At 40.8% G+C, this 15,454-nt stretch overlaps 2 protein-coding genes across 4 annotated transcripts in view; one reads left to right on the top strand and one right to left on the bottom strand.

The window, feature by feature from the left end:
• The window catches only part of LOC124616120 (GTPase HRas), a 72,724-nt gene extending 67,467 nt beyond the window's left edge, over positions 1-5,257 (top strand). For all 3 annotated transcript variants that reach the window (XM_047144386.1, XM_047144385.1, XM_047144384.1), the window contains one exon: positions 4,158-5,257. In XM_047144386.1, the coding sequence (XP_047000342.1) occupies positions 4,158-4,232 (75 nt within the window). In that variant the 3' untranslated portion in view covers positions 4,233-5,257. The remainder of the gene's footprint in view (positions 1-4,157) is intronic.
• Positions 5,221-15,454, bottom strand: part of LOC124616119 (glucosidase 2 subunit beta) — a 191,908-nt gene continuing 181,674 nt past the window's right edge. The window contains exon 11 of the mRNA XM_047144383.1: positions 5,221-6,166. Within this exon, the coding sequence (XP_047000339.1) occupies positions 6,029-6,166 (138 nt within the window). The 3' untranslated portion in view covers positions 5,221-6,028. The remainder of the gene's footprint in view (positions 6,167-15,454) is intronic.

The following is a 15,454-nucleotide window of genomic DNA, read 5'->3' as shown; positions in this document are numbered from 1 at the left end:
TAGTATTGTTTTAACAGATGAGTCCCAATTTAGTCTGAAGAGTGATTATCAAATGATTTGCATCAAATGGTGTGGGCAGGGATTATGTTTACCACTTGAACCCCTATTCATGAAATTGTACGGGTGAATCGGCAAGGTTTAACTGCTGCAGGTATTGTGACTAGATCTTGGGACCTCATTCACGGTTTTTGCGCGATGCTGTGGACCTAGACTTCACATTGATGGATGATAATGCTCGATCAGAGCATGGGTGGTTGATGTTTGCTTGGAAATGAAAGATACTGCACGCTCGCTCTCCTGATTTGAATCCTGTAGAGCATGCTTGGGATGCACTGGAGAGATGGCTTCCATCAAGTCAGCATCCACGAGCAGCTCTGCAGGAAGAATTGGTGTTACTGCCTTGACATGCGACTGATGACATCATACACAGCACGCCCTATTGTGGTCAGGCTTGTATTACTGCCAGAGGGGGGCACACTCGATACTGAACACATTAACGAGTTGTCGGAATGTGTGTACAAAACCATCAAACTGGAAAAAAATGAAGAACATTTTTGTCTAACATTATGCATGCTGCATTTGTTTAAGTTTTGAATATTTTGCATTGTTTCTACTTTACTATCACCTGATTATACTGTTTTGTGGTAAAATAAAAGCAACCTTGCAGGATTTCTGTTTGTTGCTTTAATTTTGGACACCAGTGTATGAAAACACTGAAAAAAAATACTCATTTTTTTTCTGTTGTCCATCATTCATTACTGTTTAAAAATTCATGGAGGTACGTTCTGTCTGTGCAAGTAGTTGAAGGCAGTTTGTTTATTACCATACGCATTTCACTTCTTTTATTTGTGAAGATGCTTCACCAATATAATGTGTATGGCCTTCAATTAGTTGCATTGAAGGAATACAGCTCCATGAACCCGAAAAATTGTTTGAGTGTGTCAAAGAATAAGAAGGTGCACAGAATATGGTTGTAATTTTGCTCCTAAAATCCAAACAATGAAGTATACTGCTTCCCTGTATGATTTCATATATGGTGGTATAGTTCAAAAATATTATGGTGGGGGTCTTTTGTATCTGTCAACTCCTGTTAAGGATTCAATCACAGATAAATACTTGTGGCAAGAAAGAGTGTAAAAATGATTGCTTCTAGTTTCATTTGCAGTAATTTATGTAGCTACACACTTTTACACACACACACACACACACACACACACACACACACACACACACACACACACTTCTGTTTGAAGGCAAGTCATAGTTTCAAAAATATCAATTCTTTGTTGACTTACTTCAGATTTTGTGCACAATACTCTGAATGTTTATTAGACAGACTTAGGCTACAACTTTTCATAGACAGTTATGTACAAGTTTGTGTGTGTGTTTTATGGTCAGGAGATCACAAGCACAAGATTTTCTGACCACCAATATTTGCCAGTTCATCTAGTGTTACCGAGGATGCATGTGTAGTCTTCTGCTTTACACCCATCACAGATGACAGCCGCTCATGATCATCATGGTAGACCAGAAGACTTTCTGTAGGCAATTCCAAAGTGGATGGATTACATAAATGTTCTAGATGTTTGTTTATAAAATTTTATACTGTAAAATTGTGATCTACACTATGTATCTTTGTGTGTCAAAAATCCATACGATAAATAAATAAACAAATACCTCCTTTTTCCAGTGAGGTTTGTTTTCAAATTTATGTATTTATGCCCATACAGTCTGTGCATGGGAGACCCGCCAGAGTAGCCGAGAGCGCTAATGTGTTGCTTCATGTTGGGTAGGCGTGCCAGCCCTGGATCGAATCCACCTGGCAGATTAACGATGGGGCCGGTATGTCGTCCAGCCTAGATGTGGTTTTCCACATCCTGCTATGTGAATACCAGGCTGGTCCCCATGTTCTGCCTCAGTTACACAGCTCACAGAAATTTGAAAATGTTTGCACTATTTCATGGCTTACACTATACACCGACAGCTACTTACACTACTTACGTCCCGGGGCGGCGGCAGGAAGGGCATCTGGCCACCCTCTACAACTAACACTGCCGAATCCATAACACAGCTGACCCCGCTTTGAAGTGGGACAAAGGCCCAAAGAAAGAAAGTAAGCAAGTCTGTGCATGGGAATACTCAGTTTCTCATATACTAATCCCATGCACGTAGTGCTGTATTGCTTCCAATCTTGCCATTCTCTCCTTAAAACTGCCTGCATTGCTGTCAATTTGTTGCATACGACTACTTCACTTGTCCTCATCACTATTTCTTCATGCAGAATAGTCCAATGTTCAGTACGGAATGTAACATGGTTACAGAGGGACAAGAAGCTCTTACAATTGTTTCAGTAAATACTACTTCAGTCTTATTCGTTTAGCAGTCTGTTTAAATATTGTTAGAATCCAGTGCAGCCTTCTAAGATGGACCGTTCTCTTTATCTTTCTTACCTGGATGTAAATTTTAGGACACTGACTGTACTCATTTTAGTTACAAATTGAGAAAGATGAACCACCAAAACAATTGCATAGGCATATTAGTACTCAGCATGACTTCAATATTAGTCAGATCTGCTTCCTAACAGTTACTAAATGAGGTAGCACAGTGGTAAGATACAGGACTCTTACTTGGGAGGACTGCAGTTCCAGTTCTTGTTCAACCATCCTGATCTAGGTTTTCCATTACTTCCCTAAATGCCATGGTGGTTTCTTTGAATGAGCACAGTCTAATTCCTTTCACAAAGCAAGCTTGTGCTCCATCTCTAATGAATCCGTCATCAGTGAGACATTAAGCCCTTATTTTTCTCTGCAAACAGTGGTTGCATTTCTATTTCTGACCTTAAATCACGATATTGAAGCAAAGAATTTATGTTCAGATCATTGTGTGTTTAAAGGTAATTTTCAAATTTCTAGTTCATTAATCCTGTTTCAAATGCTGTATAATGTATTACAATCAAGGAATCTCTCACTGTTCAAAAACTGAGGAGGAGAGCTCTCATGTCTACCAGAACTCGTCTTTATCTTACTCAGACATTCCATAGATAATTCCATGTGGATTCTTCTTTATTGACAACTATGACTGTGCATGGTTTGACTGCCCACTACTTTGTTTTCCAGGAAGGATGTGTGGAAAAAATAATTCACCAAATTTGTTTATCCCAAGATATACGTCATTATGAACTGCAACTGTACCCACATTTTCTTTTGATTCTTTAAGGAAGAGTCACATATAACCGTGGTAAAGAGTGTTGGGAGAAAGAAATCCCAGTAAAAATTTAAAAAAAGTGTATGTAGAATCAGTAATACACAAATTTAACCCAACATAAAGAGTTTACTATCTTTAATAAACAAGTACGTTTATCTTTCATAACTATACATATTTGAAGTCACATGGAAATGGAAGAAATAGTAAATTATATTTAACTTCAGCTGTTACTTTTACCCTATGTTGATGTGTAAGCCATAATTAAACTTTCTGGCAACTTGACACTGTCAGGACCAAGGCACTAACCTGAATCCTTGCATCCAGTGGGGAATGTTATACCAGTTCAGAATTCAGAGCCCACACACAGACTGTTGCATGGCTTCGGTTCATCAATATCTCTAACCTACTTTTCTAACTGTGCAGTCATTCTGCTATGTACCCTGTTGTATTTATCATCCTGGGAAAAACTGCAGCTCCAAGACGATTCGGTACACGAACCTTCACTTTACTGTAATCACATTTCCTGGCAGGTTAACACTGTGTGAAGACCTGGGACTCAAGACCAAATTTGTGCTTGTTGTGTGAAATGCGTTACAATTTGTAGAATATTTCCTATGACACACAGATCTAGGTTTGAGCCCTGCACCAGCTTAAAGTTTTAAGCTGTCATAATGTAAATATCATGATTTTCATATAATATTCATCATCAAGTTCTAATGTTTGACTGACAGCTCCATATATCCACATGCAAAAGCTGAATACTCACTCTGTGGAATATAGGAAACGTACAGCAATCCAGGACTGAAAAACACTCTTTACAAAAATAGATGCTGATATTGTTAATTTGTTACAAGATTCACACACCACTACAATCAAAATGGGTTTAAGTTGTAAATATAATTTAAAATTGTGTATGCACAAAGATTTTCATAGTGTTTCTCTTCTTGTTGCAGAAAGAGCATAGAGGGAAAGACAAAAGAAAAAGAGTGCGAATAAGTTACAGGAGGAGACAATGTTGTTTACTATAATGTACCATACAAAATGTGAGAATAGATTTCTCAATCAGTGTTGAATGAGTGGTTCACAAATAGCACCATAGTACAAGAAGTTGACAGCAATTCAATTTGAATTATAAGGTGCATGGAAAGAGTGGTCGGAGTGGACGATACCTGCAGTTCAATTCCACATTCCATTTTGGTACATATGTAACAACAAAGAGTGCCAGTGGAAAACAAACAGTATTCTTCCTTGCAAGTATCGCACAAAAGATTTTATTTTTATTTAGTGTTGCAAGTTTGGAGGCTATATGTACGTGAAATACTTCGTTGAACAGTGGCACATTGAGTGTTTTCACTCAGTATTTGTAATAATGTTGAAAGTAAGTTTGTTATTTTTTAAATAAATTTTATCTATTAAAATGAAAAAATTAGAAGAGGTTTTTCATATATCAAAGAACTTAACTCGCATGATTGTGCTTCAGGAACTTAATTCACATGTACAGTCCCGAGTGCTGACAAAACAGTATTCCTTGAAGCATTTATTTCATACAGGTTTATTATAGTAATGTCTCTCTAACTTGATCAGATCTAAGACTAAAGCATTTCATCACTGAATATAAAAAAAGCTGCTGTATTTAAATTTTCTGTCTCAGACACCAAAGTAGTAAGATTCCTTATAAGCAGTCTTGTCACTGAATTTATATTAAACATTTAGGCTAATGCTCAAATTCAGTATTTAGACACAATTCAGTGTCTTTAAAGTTCTCTATTTTTAGGGGTAAGTTACCCACTTGAAATTGCCTGTGTCATTTGAGCAAAAAGTGTGGCATCTTGTAAGCCATGGTCTGTTTAAATATTTAAATAATTTGCAATATTTTTCACATATCTTTATCATAAATCTCTTCATGTATGCCTTACGTGTATCGTAAATTTTATGGAATATCTTTTGATGGTTTTTGAAATGAGTATGAAAGTGTATGTACATTATAAAGTGTTGTTGATAAAATTTCTGCAGAAGTACCTCAAAATGAAATAAAGTTTTTATTTTACTGATACTTAATTTACTCATTCAACAATGGAATGTTATCCAATACCAATGTTCGTTACATTCATTTCAGATAACAAGAACAGTATGACTTCAACTCAACAGCTAAACAAGTTTGATGCAAAGAAAAATTTGCTTAGTACTATCAAATGAAAGTTAATTTAACAATAATTATTTACACATTGCATACTGTAATTTTCCACATATTATTCTGCTGAAAATAGGATAATCAAATCCCAGTGTGCCGTAAGCCACATTTGATTTTTTTATAAATCATGAAACAAAATTAAAGAATGACATGCACAACTTTTCATTAAAACTGGTAAAAATCAACTGCTTATTACTGTACGTTTTACACTCTACTTGCCAGTCTACTTGAGTGTAACAAGAGTTTATGTAGGAATTTTTCCTGTAAAAAAAAATGAGTTTACTCAGAAGCCGGTAATTAATCATGTCAGGTATTTATGACAAATAACAAAAGGACAGCATAAACCACTTATCGAATAGTAAAAATATACTGTTGAAGAATGGCTTGACAGCAGCAAATGCACAACCAGTGGCATAGACAAAACATCTGAAATATGGCAAATTATACACATAAATCAACAAATAATTTGCTAAATCACATGAAGAGATCAATAGTGTTTTCGCCCCCATACTTGAACTTATGTTTACTTACAAACATGTATTTCATTTGTGCTAATTCCCTGAACCACTCACTAACCCTTACACAAACATGAATGACATACACACGCAGACACAAATGTAGTCTGGCCCTTTGTTATAATTCCTCATGTGCGTGTGCATGATGTTCACTGAGCTGGCAAATCGATGGTGTTACAAATTCAAATACGTATTCACATCTGTTAGGTTCACTGACAGACCTGATGGAATTTTCTGTGCCACATATTAATTTCACCTGAAAAATCACAAAATAATAATATTCAGAATGGTATAGCCTGCTTAATTAAGTTTTTGCTTATGGCATCTAAATGTCTCCTTATATTACCATCTTATTTTATTGTACAAAGAAACAAGTAGTCACAATATTATTTAACACCAACAAAGAGGCAAATGCTGAGCATGAGTGCAAACTGCTTAATAATTGGAAATTGACACTGGCTATTTCAAAGGAACCACAGTTGCACCATAATTTAGGGAAACCGCAAAAAATTAAATATTAATGGCCACATGGGAAACCATACCTTTCAATACATATGACTCAAAACTACGTGTTTGTTATTTCATGATTGAGGTGTAAGTACAAGATACAGCAACTTACACTTCATGGTGATGCATAACTTAGTGAAAGTAGCAGTTATTTTCAGCTTAAAAATAATAATAATAATAATAATAATCATATGCAAATGTCATGTGCCTAGGACCTCCTGTCGGGTAGACCTTTCGCAGGGTGCAAGTCTTTCAATTTGACGCCACTTCGGCGACTTGCGTGTTGATGGGGATGAAATGATGATGAATAGGACAACACAACACCCAGTCCCTGACTGGAGAAAATCTCTGACCAAACCGGGAATCGAACCCGGACCCTTAGGATAGACATTATGTTGTGCTGACGACTCAGCTAGCTTGGTGAGGTTTCTAAAATGACTGATAGCTGTATAGCTTGTACAGAGCTACTCACAATAGTTCAATGCATGGTTTTACTGGTTGTACGTGCAATAAATACTATGCAAAATGCACTAAATACCCTTCAGGCTTTCCTCATCCACTGCAGATGTTGAATTTAAGTGACCTGCTATGGCCAGTATTTATTGTAGCTATCATTGGCCAGGATTACCTTAATTCTATGCATTGCATCAATATGAAAGTCACATCTTAAAGCACGCAAATACAAATAAATTAGACAGCACATCAGAAGACCTGGGTAGCCATACAAACACAGGTAGTTGGTGATGGCTATTGTCTAAGAAACACCCAACACTAAGGTTCTCAATTTAGGAGGAGGAGGGGAGGGGGACTTTCTCAAAACAAAAGAAAATATTTTTTTAACTGAAATTGACTGCTTCGACAGCTGGGTGTAAACAAGCTTCCCGTTAAAGAAAGCGAACATTCTTTTAGACTCAGGACCATGACAGCGCTGTGTTGAATCCCACTCGAACTGCACAAAGCATAGGCAATTCCACGTCTTTTTTTCTTATATTGTTACTGTTATTTTTCTAAATGCACAAAATATTTGTTGATCATCGCATTTATGCCAGAGCCTTTGTCTTCTCATTTTTTTTTTCCTCTCTCCATATTTTAATTCAATATTGCAGTCGGCAGCAATAATCTTCAGTGTTTACGTGTTGCACACATATTTATAGAATCTTTAAGGGTTACTCAAAGTTTAGAGTTGGCAGCTTGCTGTGGGTGCCAGACTGACCCAAGGTGACAGTCATGACCAAATTGGGTTGACATTCAGGAGGAGGGGGGTTAAACATCACAGTCCTGCCATCTTAATTTAGGTTTCCCTTGTTTTACCTAAATACAAGGGTAAATGCTGCAACACTTAAAAACCACTCCTCCCATTTGAGCTTGAACTCTTCCATCTTTAATGCTCCTTGTTGCCACAGAATGCAAACACCAATCTTCCTCCTGCTGTGATTGCTGACAGCACACAAACATCAAACCACACCGTGTTTCATGACAACACGATGAATAGACTCATATGAAAATATCATATAGAAAAATGTAAGGTTAAAAAAATATACATTACTGTAGAGTGTGAGAATTTATTGGGGCTTCAGAGTGCAAAGGTCACAAGTACCCAAATCATGGCCTAAATAAAATAAACTGTTTTGTGATTCTTGAAGTTAGTTGACACATATGAGCCTAAAAGGCATTAGTAGTTGAATAAAACCAGAATTAATACTGACAGCAGCTCTAGAACATTAGTCAAAAATTTAGAAAAATATAGTGAAAAGATAAAATGAACAATTTGTTAAGAGCCCATTAGGTAAGACTTCCTAGAACAACCAGTGCCTGTGGATCAAAACTTCAATCTTCACCATTCTGCTACTACAAGTAAAGTATAGAAAGCATTTTACAGTCAGTGTTGTGTCTGCTAAAACCTCGGATTGCTTAGAAGACAAATGCGGTTCATTAGTTACAGCAAAATGGTGCAGGGTCATCACTACACAGATGACGGTTGGAAAGCAGTGCCCTATACAAAGTCCACTAAGATTATCTTCTCATGGCAAGATGCATGAGAGGAAGAATCACAAGTCAAAGGGAGGGGTTTATTCTCCCTGAGCTTGTTTCTACAGGCAGATGACCAATGCTTGTGCCAGAAAGATAGGGTGCTCCTACATACAGCTACACCCTCACCATTCTATGGTACAGAACTGTTAAAAGACCTGGGTAAAAGAGTTATAGCCTTGGTGGCAGCATTACTTGACCCATTCCTGGACATGTCTAGGAAGAATGACACGTTGGTGTTGACATCAGTGAACGAGTGAACGCATTCCTGGATTCCTTGTATAGTCTGCCGGTAAACTGAAGAGAGAGCGAGCGAGTCCCCACTCTGCCAACCCAGCTACATCACATGGTACTTCTACAGGCTGTTTCACAACGTAGTACCGACCCTGCCGCGGCGCGCACTTCAAATCTGTGGTGAAGCCATGTACAGATACGTCTCGGTTGGGTTTTTTTTTTTTTTAGACAAATGTATGAAGACCATAGGGAATACAAAAAACTATAGCATCTTCCTAAACACAACATTATAGAGTAAATAATATAAGATAAGAATGGAAGTCAGGATTATACTACAAACATAAAACCAAATGCCTGTTCATGTGAATGTATGTTCCTCTATTGTTATTTGTAAAACGAACCCCATATAATGCAATCAGTCTCTAGAATTTAAGGCCTGCTCTTATTATGTGTTTCTCCAAAAAGGTATAAGTTTTATTTGAAGTACTGCATTGAAACTTAACAATTCTTGCAACACAAAGTGTGTTTAAATAGTAAGCAGAAATTTATAGTTTTGTGTGTTGTATTAGTCCGATCTGCACTACTTTTTTGTCACTGTCTACATAAATAAGCCTCAAAAGTATGTGTTCAATGTTATGCATATTGGGTATTTACTCTGTTGTCAGCTGTCAGAAAGGTTACATGTGTTTTGCTAGCATCAGCAATTATTTGTTTGTATAAAAATAAATTAGAAAACCCATATTAAATTTTGTTATAAGAATGGAATAAAATGTATGAAATTTTTAGAAATGGTAAATATTGCTTTTGGTGAGCCTGTTATGAGTAAACCAAGGGCAGACAAGTGGTATAAACATTTCAAAGCAGGCCTTAAAGGACAGCGGTTTTACAAGCATGGATGAGATTAAAAATGCACAGTTAAGAGACCCATAAACAATCCCGAAGAAACAGTTCCTAAAGTGTTTTGGGAACAAGAAAAAGCACTGGCATAAGTGTATAGTATGTAATGGGGAATATTTTGAAGAGGATAACATTGCTGTAGATTAACAAATAAAGTTATTACCAAAAAATAAAAATTAATATGTGAACGCACTTCATATGTCAAGCTTTTTGCTTAGAAGTCCAGAATCGGTGTACATGTTTCGACGGAAATTTCAGCAGTGTTTAGAATAGCATTGCGGACATGTTTTAAGCAATATGTCTTAGAATCATGTGAATAGTGACCGAGATAGAGATTTAGTGTTCCACAAGCATCAAAGGTTATACGTGATTTTGAAACTGTCTATAACGATGGGTTTCCTCCCAAAATTATTAGTTTTCCTTTGTGGCGATTCCAGTAAACCATGCGGCTTTTTTTTCCATTCCTTACTTATGAGTCCTATTAGGTGAGGCGGACATTTGCATAAATTGCAGCCCTTTGATTGGGATTGGTAATATTAGCCCACAGTTAATTTTGGGTCGCCTCTTTAATCCAGACCGTAATAACATTAGAGACGATCAAACACTTGTTACTCCCCAAATACCTCCTCTTCTTCATATTCTGCACATTTTCTTGCAATGCTAGGCGATTATCCAGTACATCAGTAAGTATACAAAGTTAACTGACTGACACTGGCAACTAAGATCCCACGAACAGAAACGACGTATATCACTGCATGCTGATGTACACTGCTAGACAGATAACAGGCAAACAGATTTTGGGTGCCCCTGTAGGCCGGTGGCAGCATTCTTCTGGGAAAGGCCACTTCCCCCACCAAAAGCGCTACTCGCTCTTGAGCTTACAGACAGACTATACTAAAGGGCGGCATGTGTACGACATGTAAAGGCTCTACAGAGCACCTTGGGAATCTGAGCATACGACAAGAGATTCCTGATCGGCAGATGTACAAGGCATCCTAATAAAGGGCAAAAAGCTCTGCAATGAAAATCAAGCATTAGTAAAAAGACAATATATAAAAACGTTCAAATGGTTCAAATGGCTCTGAGCACTATGGGACTCAACTGCTGAGGTCATTAGTCCCCTAGAACTTAGAACTAGTTAAACCTAACTAACCTAAGGACATCACAAACATCCATGCCCGAGGCAGGATTCGAACCTGCGACCCTAGCGGTCTTGCGGTTCCAGACTGCAGCGCCTTTAACCGCACGACCACTTTGGCCGGCTTATAAAAACGTCTTTGCCGACAAAAAGGGCACTTTTATTTTTTTTTTCCAAGGTCATCCTTAGAACCATCAGTGTACATGAAGGTCCCCAAGCTCCATGCGTGAAGCTCTAATTAATTCACCGAAATAAATTTCGATGGCATAAGCATGAATAGCATTAAGCCATATAGTGATATGAAACATTCTGGCAGATCAAAAATGTAAGCTGGACCGGAATTCTTACATAAGACCTCTGCCTTTCGTAGGCAAGTGCTCTACAAACTGATCCACCCAAGCTTGATTCTTAACCCATTCTCACAACTTTACTTATTCCAGCAGCTCATCTCCTACCTTCCAAACTATTTCATTATGGAAATATATTGACAGTTTGTTATTAAATCAGGATACGGATTAAGTCTCTCCGATGCCTTTGCTTTTCTTACTGTATAGCTTGACTTATTCCAGGTTTTCCATCTTGACGCACTCTATGGAACACAATCAACAATAATGGAAATTCCTGGATGGAACAATATGTAAAATATGGGAAAGGCAACCACTCATCTATAGCAGACTGATGATGTCAGCAGTCCCTTGTTCCTGGTAAAATAATTACACAAGGGAAAGAAGAAAAGAAAGGAGACTTACAGCACAATGATATGAGAAAGGAAGAACCAGAAGAACGACAGGACAACCAACGCTACTCTGGACAAAACAGGAAAAGAAAACTACAGAGAGAAGCAAGAAACAGGTAGAAGGGGTAAGAAAAAAGAGAGCAGATGGCTATATCTCGTGATCTTGAGCACATCCGTAGCTGGCCAACCAAGAGAATAAAAAGGAAAAGCCAGCTATTCTGTGACACATTAAAACATCCACCCTAAAAGCATTAGAGTGGAGAACACAAAGGCACAAAGGACATGCGCAAAAATTTACATAGAATGATAAAACCCATGGTCACATATAAAATGTAAAACTAAATTAGCCAATGAGGCATTGTCAGTTAAAATTAACGGCAACGAGTCCGGTAACTGAAGAGTCCATCGCAGGGCAGACAAAGGACAGCTCACCACTGTCAGCCGGGCACCGGACCGACACTGAGTTGGGTCATCAAGGTGCAGGAGGTAGCCATGTGTCACTTAAGCATGGCCAATGCGCGGCCGGCAGAGAACCATAGAGTCCCTGCGAGAGGCCCACATGGAGGACTGCCACCATTCATAGTCTCCTTAATGGAACGCAGTTTGTTGTGCGTGCTGAGGTTATGGCATTTCGTCTTCCAAAGAAGCAAAACTTTGCGGCGTAGTACTGAACGCAGGTCAGTTGCAGAGAAGCCGATCTCCATAAGCGGTTTCCGCATAGCCTGTTTGGCCAGCCTGTTGGCAAGTTTGTTGCCTGGGATTCCGACATGACCTGGGATCCAGACAAACACAACAGAACGACCGGACCATTCCAGGGCATAGATGGACTCCTGGATGGTCGCTACCAAAGGATGATGGCGGTAGCACTGGTCAATAGCTTATAGGCTGCTCAAGGGGTCAGTACACAGAAGAAACGACTCCCCAGGGCATGAATGGATGTGCTCACGAGTACGAGATATAGCCACCAGTTCGGCAGTGAAAACACTGCAGCCACTGGGCAAGGAATGCTGTTCAATACGTCCTCCATGGACATATGCGAAGCCGACGCGACCATCAGCCATCGAGCAGTCAGTGTAAACTACTTTGTGGCTTTGGTACATATCAAGTATCAAGAGGAAGTAGCAGCCGAGAGCCGCGGGGTTAACTGAGTGCTTAGGGCCATGTGAAAGGTCCAGGCGAAGCTGTGGCCTAGGTGTACACCATGGAGGTGTACGTGATTGGACCTTAAGTATAGGCGGTAAAGGCAAGGACTCCAGTTCAGAAAGAAGTGATCGGACATTAGCTGCAATTGGAAGCCCTGACCTGGGCCACCAATGCAGGAGATAAACTGTCGTTGGTGGGAAAAGGAGACGGTGATTCAGATGTGGAGGAGAACTACTAACGTATGCAACATAACTGGCCAGCAGTTGTGCATGCCTAACCTGCAATGGAGGGACTCGCCTCCACCAGGACGCTGGTCACTGGACTCGTCCTAAAAGCTCCTGTCGCTAGGCGAACACCACAGTGGTGCCCTGATTTGGGTAAAAGCAACGCTGAGGGCACCACCGAACCATAAACCACACTCCCATAGTCAAGGCGGGATTGAACAAGGCCTCTGTAGAGTTGCAGCAGTGTAGAGCGATCTGGACCCCAGTTGGTGTTGCTCAGGCAGTGGAGGGCATTGAGGTGCTGCCAGCACTTCTGCATAAGCTGACTAAGGTGAGGAAGCCAAGTCAATCGGACGTTGAAAACCAGTCCTAAGAATCGATATGTCTCCACTACAATGAGTGGATCATCATTAAGGTAAAGTTCTGGTTCCGGATGAACGGTAGGACACCGACAGAAGTGCCTAACACAAGACATTGCAGCCGAAAACTGGAAACCGTGGGCTAGAGCCCAGGACTGTGCCTTGTGGATGGCTCCTTGTAGGCACCACCCATGGGCGTACCCAGCGAGGGGCAGAAGATATTCGCAGTTTTTCACTATTTTACTATTTTATTTAGAAATGGGGTTTTACAGGATTTACTGTGGCATGTAGTGAACGAGAGGACTTTCCCTTCCAGCCGCCGTTTGAGAATGCGAAAGGCTGGGGGTAATTCTCCAATGTAGAGGCTCCAACATAGTGCTGAGCAATCGCATTTGCCTGGGTAGATAACATGACATCTATGTTAACACCGGGAACATCTGTTGGGGTGTGGCACCCGAAAACACGTTTGATCTTTTTCCAGACTTGGAAAGGTGAGATATGGCACCCAATGGTCAAGACATATCTCTCCCAACACTCCTGCTTCTGTCGTTTGATAAGTTGGCGAACGGGGGCATGGAGCCGTTTAAAGGCTATGAGGTGCTCCAGGGAAGGGTGCCGCTTATGCTGCTGTAGAGCTCACCGACACTCCTTAACTGCTCCAGTGACTTCCGGCGACCACCAAGGGACTGCCTTACACCGGGGCACCCTAAAGAGTGAGGGATCGTGTTTTCTGCCACAGAAGCGATTGCCATAGTCACCTTCTCACCCGTCATATCGATGTTACCGTGTGGGGGAGATGCAACGGTGACAGCAGAGGTTAAAGTTCCCCGCCTGCCTTGTTTAAAGCCCATCTAGGCAGGCAGGCATCGATGGACTTGACGCCGGGACAGTGACAGGAAGATGGGGAAATGGTCACTACCACACATGACGTCATGTGCTCTCCAGTGGATAGATGGAAGAAGTCATGGCCTGCAAATTGATAAATCAATGGCCGAGTAACCACTATGAGCCACACTGAAATGTGTGGCGGCCCAGTATTTAAGAGGCAGAGGTCGAACTGAGACAGTAAAGTTTCGACATCTCTGCCTTGGCCAGTAAGCTCGGTGCCACCCCACAAGGTGTTATGGGCGTTAAAATCTCCTGAAAGGAGGAAACGCTTAGGGAGTTGGTCAATCAGTGCAGTTAATATATTCAGGGATACTGCACCACCTGGAGGAAGATATACATTGCAGACAGTTATTTCCTGTGGCATCCTTATTCTGACAGCCACAGCTTCAAGAGGGGTTTGAAGGGGGCTCAGGTTCACTACAGACCGAGTTTAGGACATAAACGCAGTCTCCGCCTGACACCCCACTCATATTATAGTCACTACGGTTCCTGTAGTATCCCTTATAGCCACAGAGGGCAGGGATCTGCATTGCCAGGAACCAGGTTTCCTGGAGGTCAATGCAGAAAGCAGGTGTAAAGTTTAACAGTTGCCATAGCTCAATCAGGCGGTGGGGGGGGGGGGGGGGGGGGGGGGGGGGGGGGGGGGGGGGGAAGAAAATCGCTTCAATTCCACTGGAGGATGACATCATCGTGAGACTGGGAAGGCATGGAACATTCAATGAGGCAGCTTATGCCTCAGGGTCACCTGCTGCCACCTTCTTTTTGCCTGAGCAGTCTATATCCATTGTGTCTGAGCAACCGGCGAGATCTAGATCCTCAGCGAACGGCAGAATCTCCACCTCATCCGCAGACACAGAGCTTGTAGGCAGTGGTGGTGTAGGTGCCACCGCAATTCCCTTTGTATTGGAGATCTTCTTTTTGGATTTCTCTCACTGCTCCTTGGGTTTCCCTGGCTGGGAGGACTTCACTGATCCATGCGATTGCTGTCTTTCTCTGTGTATTCCAATGATGGATTCTTCTCAGGTTATCAGACGAATGGTGGCGTTGTCTTGCCGCAACATTTCGATGTGTACAAAACTCATCGAAACTTTGCGACAAGACGATGTCATCACTCGGCTGAGTACCCGAGAAGAATTCATCATTCACTGATTCAGTCTCTGGGACTGAGGATGAGTGAAGCCCTACAACCAGCTGCTTTTGGGCTCTTCAAACTTAATGCTTCTCCGGCTGAGAAGTGGGGACTGATATCCCCGATGGTTGAGGGGGTGTTGCTCCTGGAAGTAGGTGGTGCGGGAACAACAGTGGGGAAGTGCTGCCCCACCGTCAAGGGAGCAGGTGTAGTCTTCTGGTTCTGAGAGGCTATAGGAATGCGAGGAACTGATGAGGCGAC

Source organism: Schistocerca americana, chromosome 5, assembly GCF_021461395.2.
Source record: "Schistocerca americana isolate TAMUIC-IGC-003095 chromosome 5, iqSchAmer2.1, whole genome shotgun sequence".
NCBI lineage: Eukaryota > Metazoa > Arthropoda > Insecta > Orthoptera > Acrididae > Schistocerca > Schistocerca americana.
This window is presented reverse-complemented; position numbering and strand designations above follow the sequence as displayed.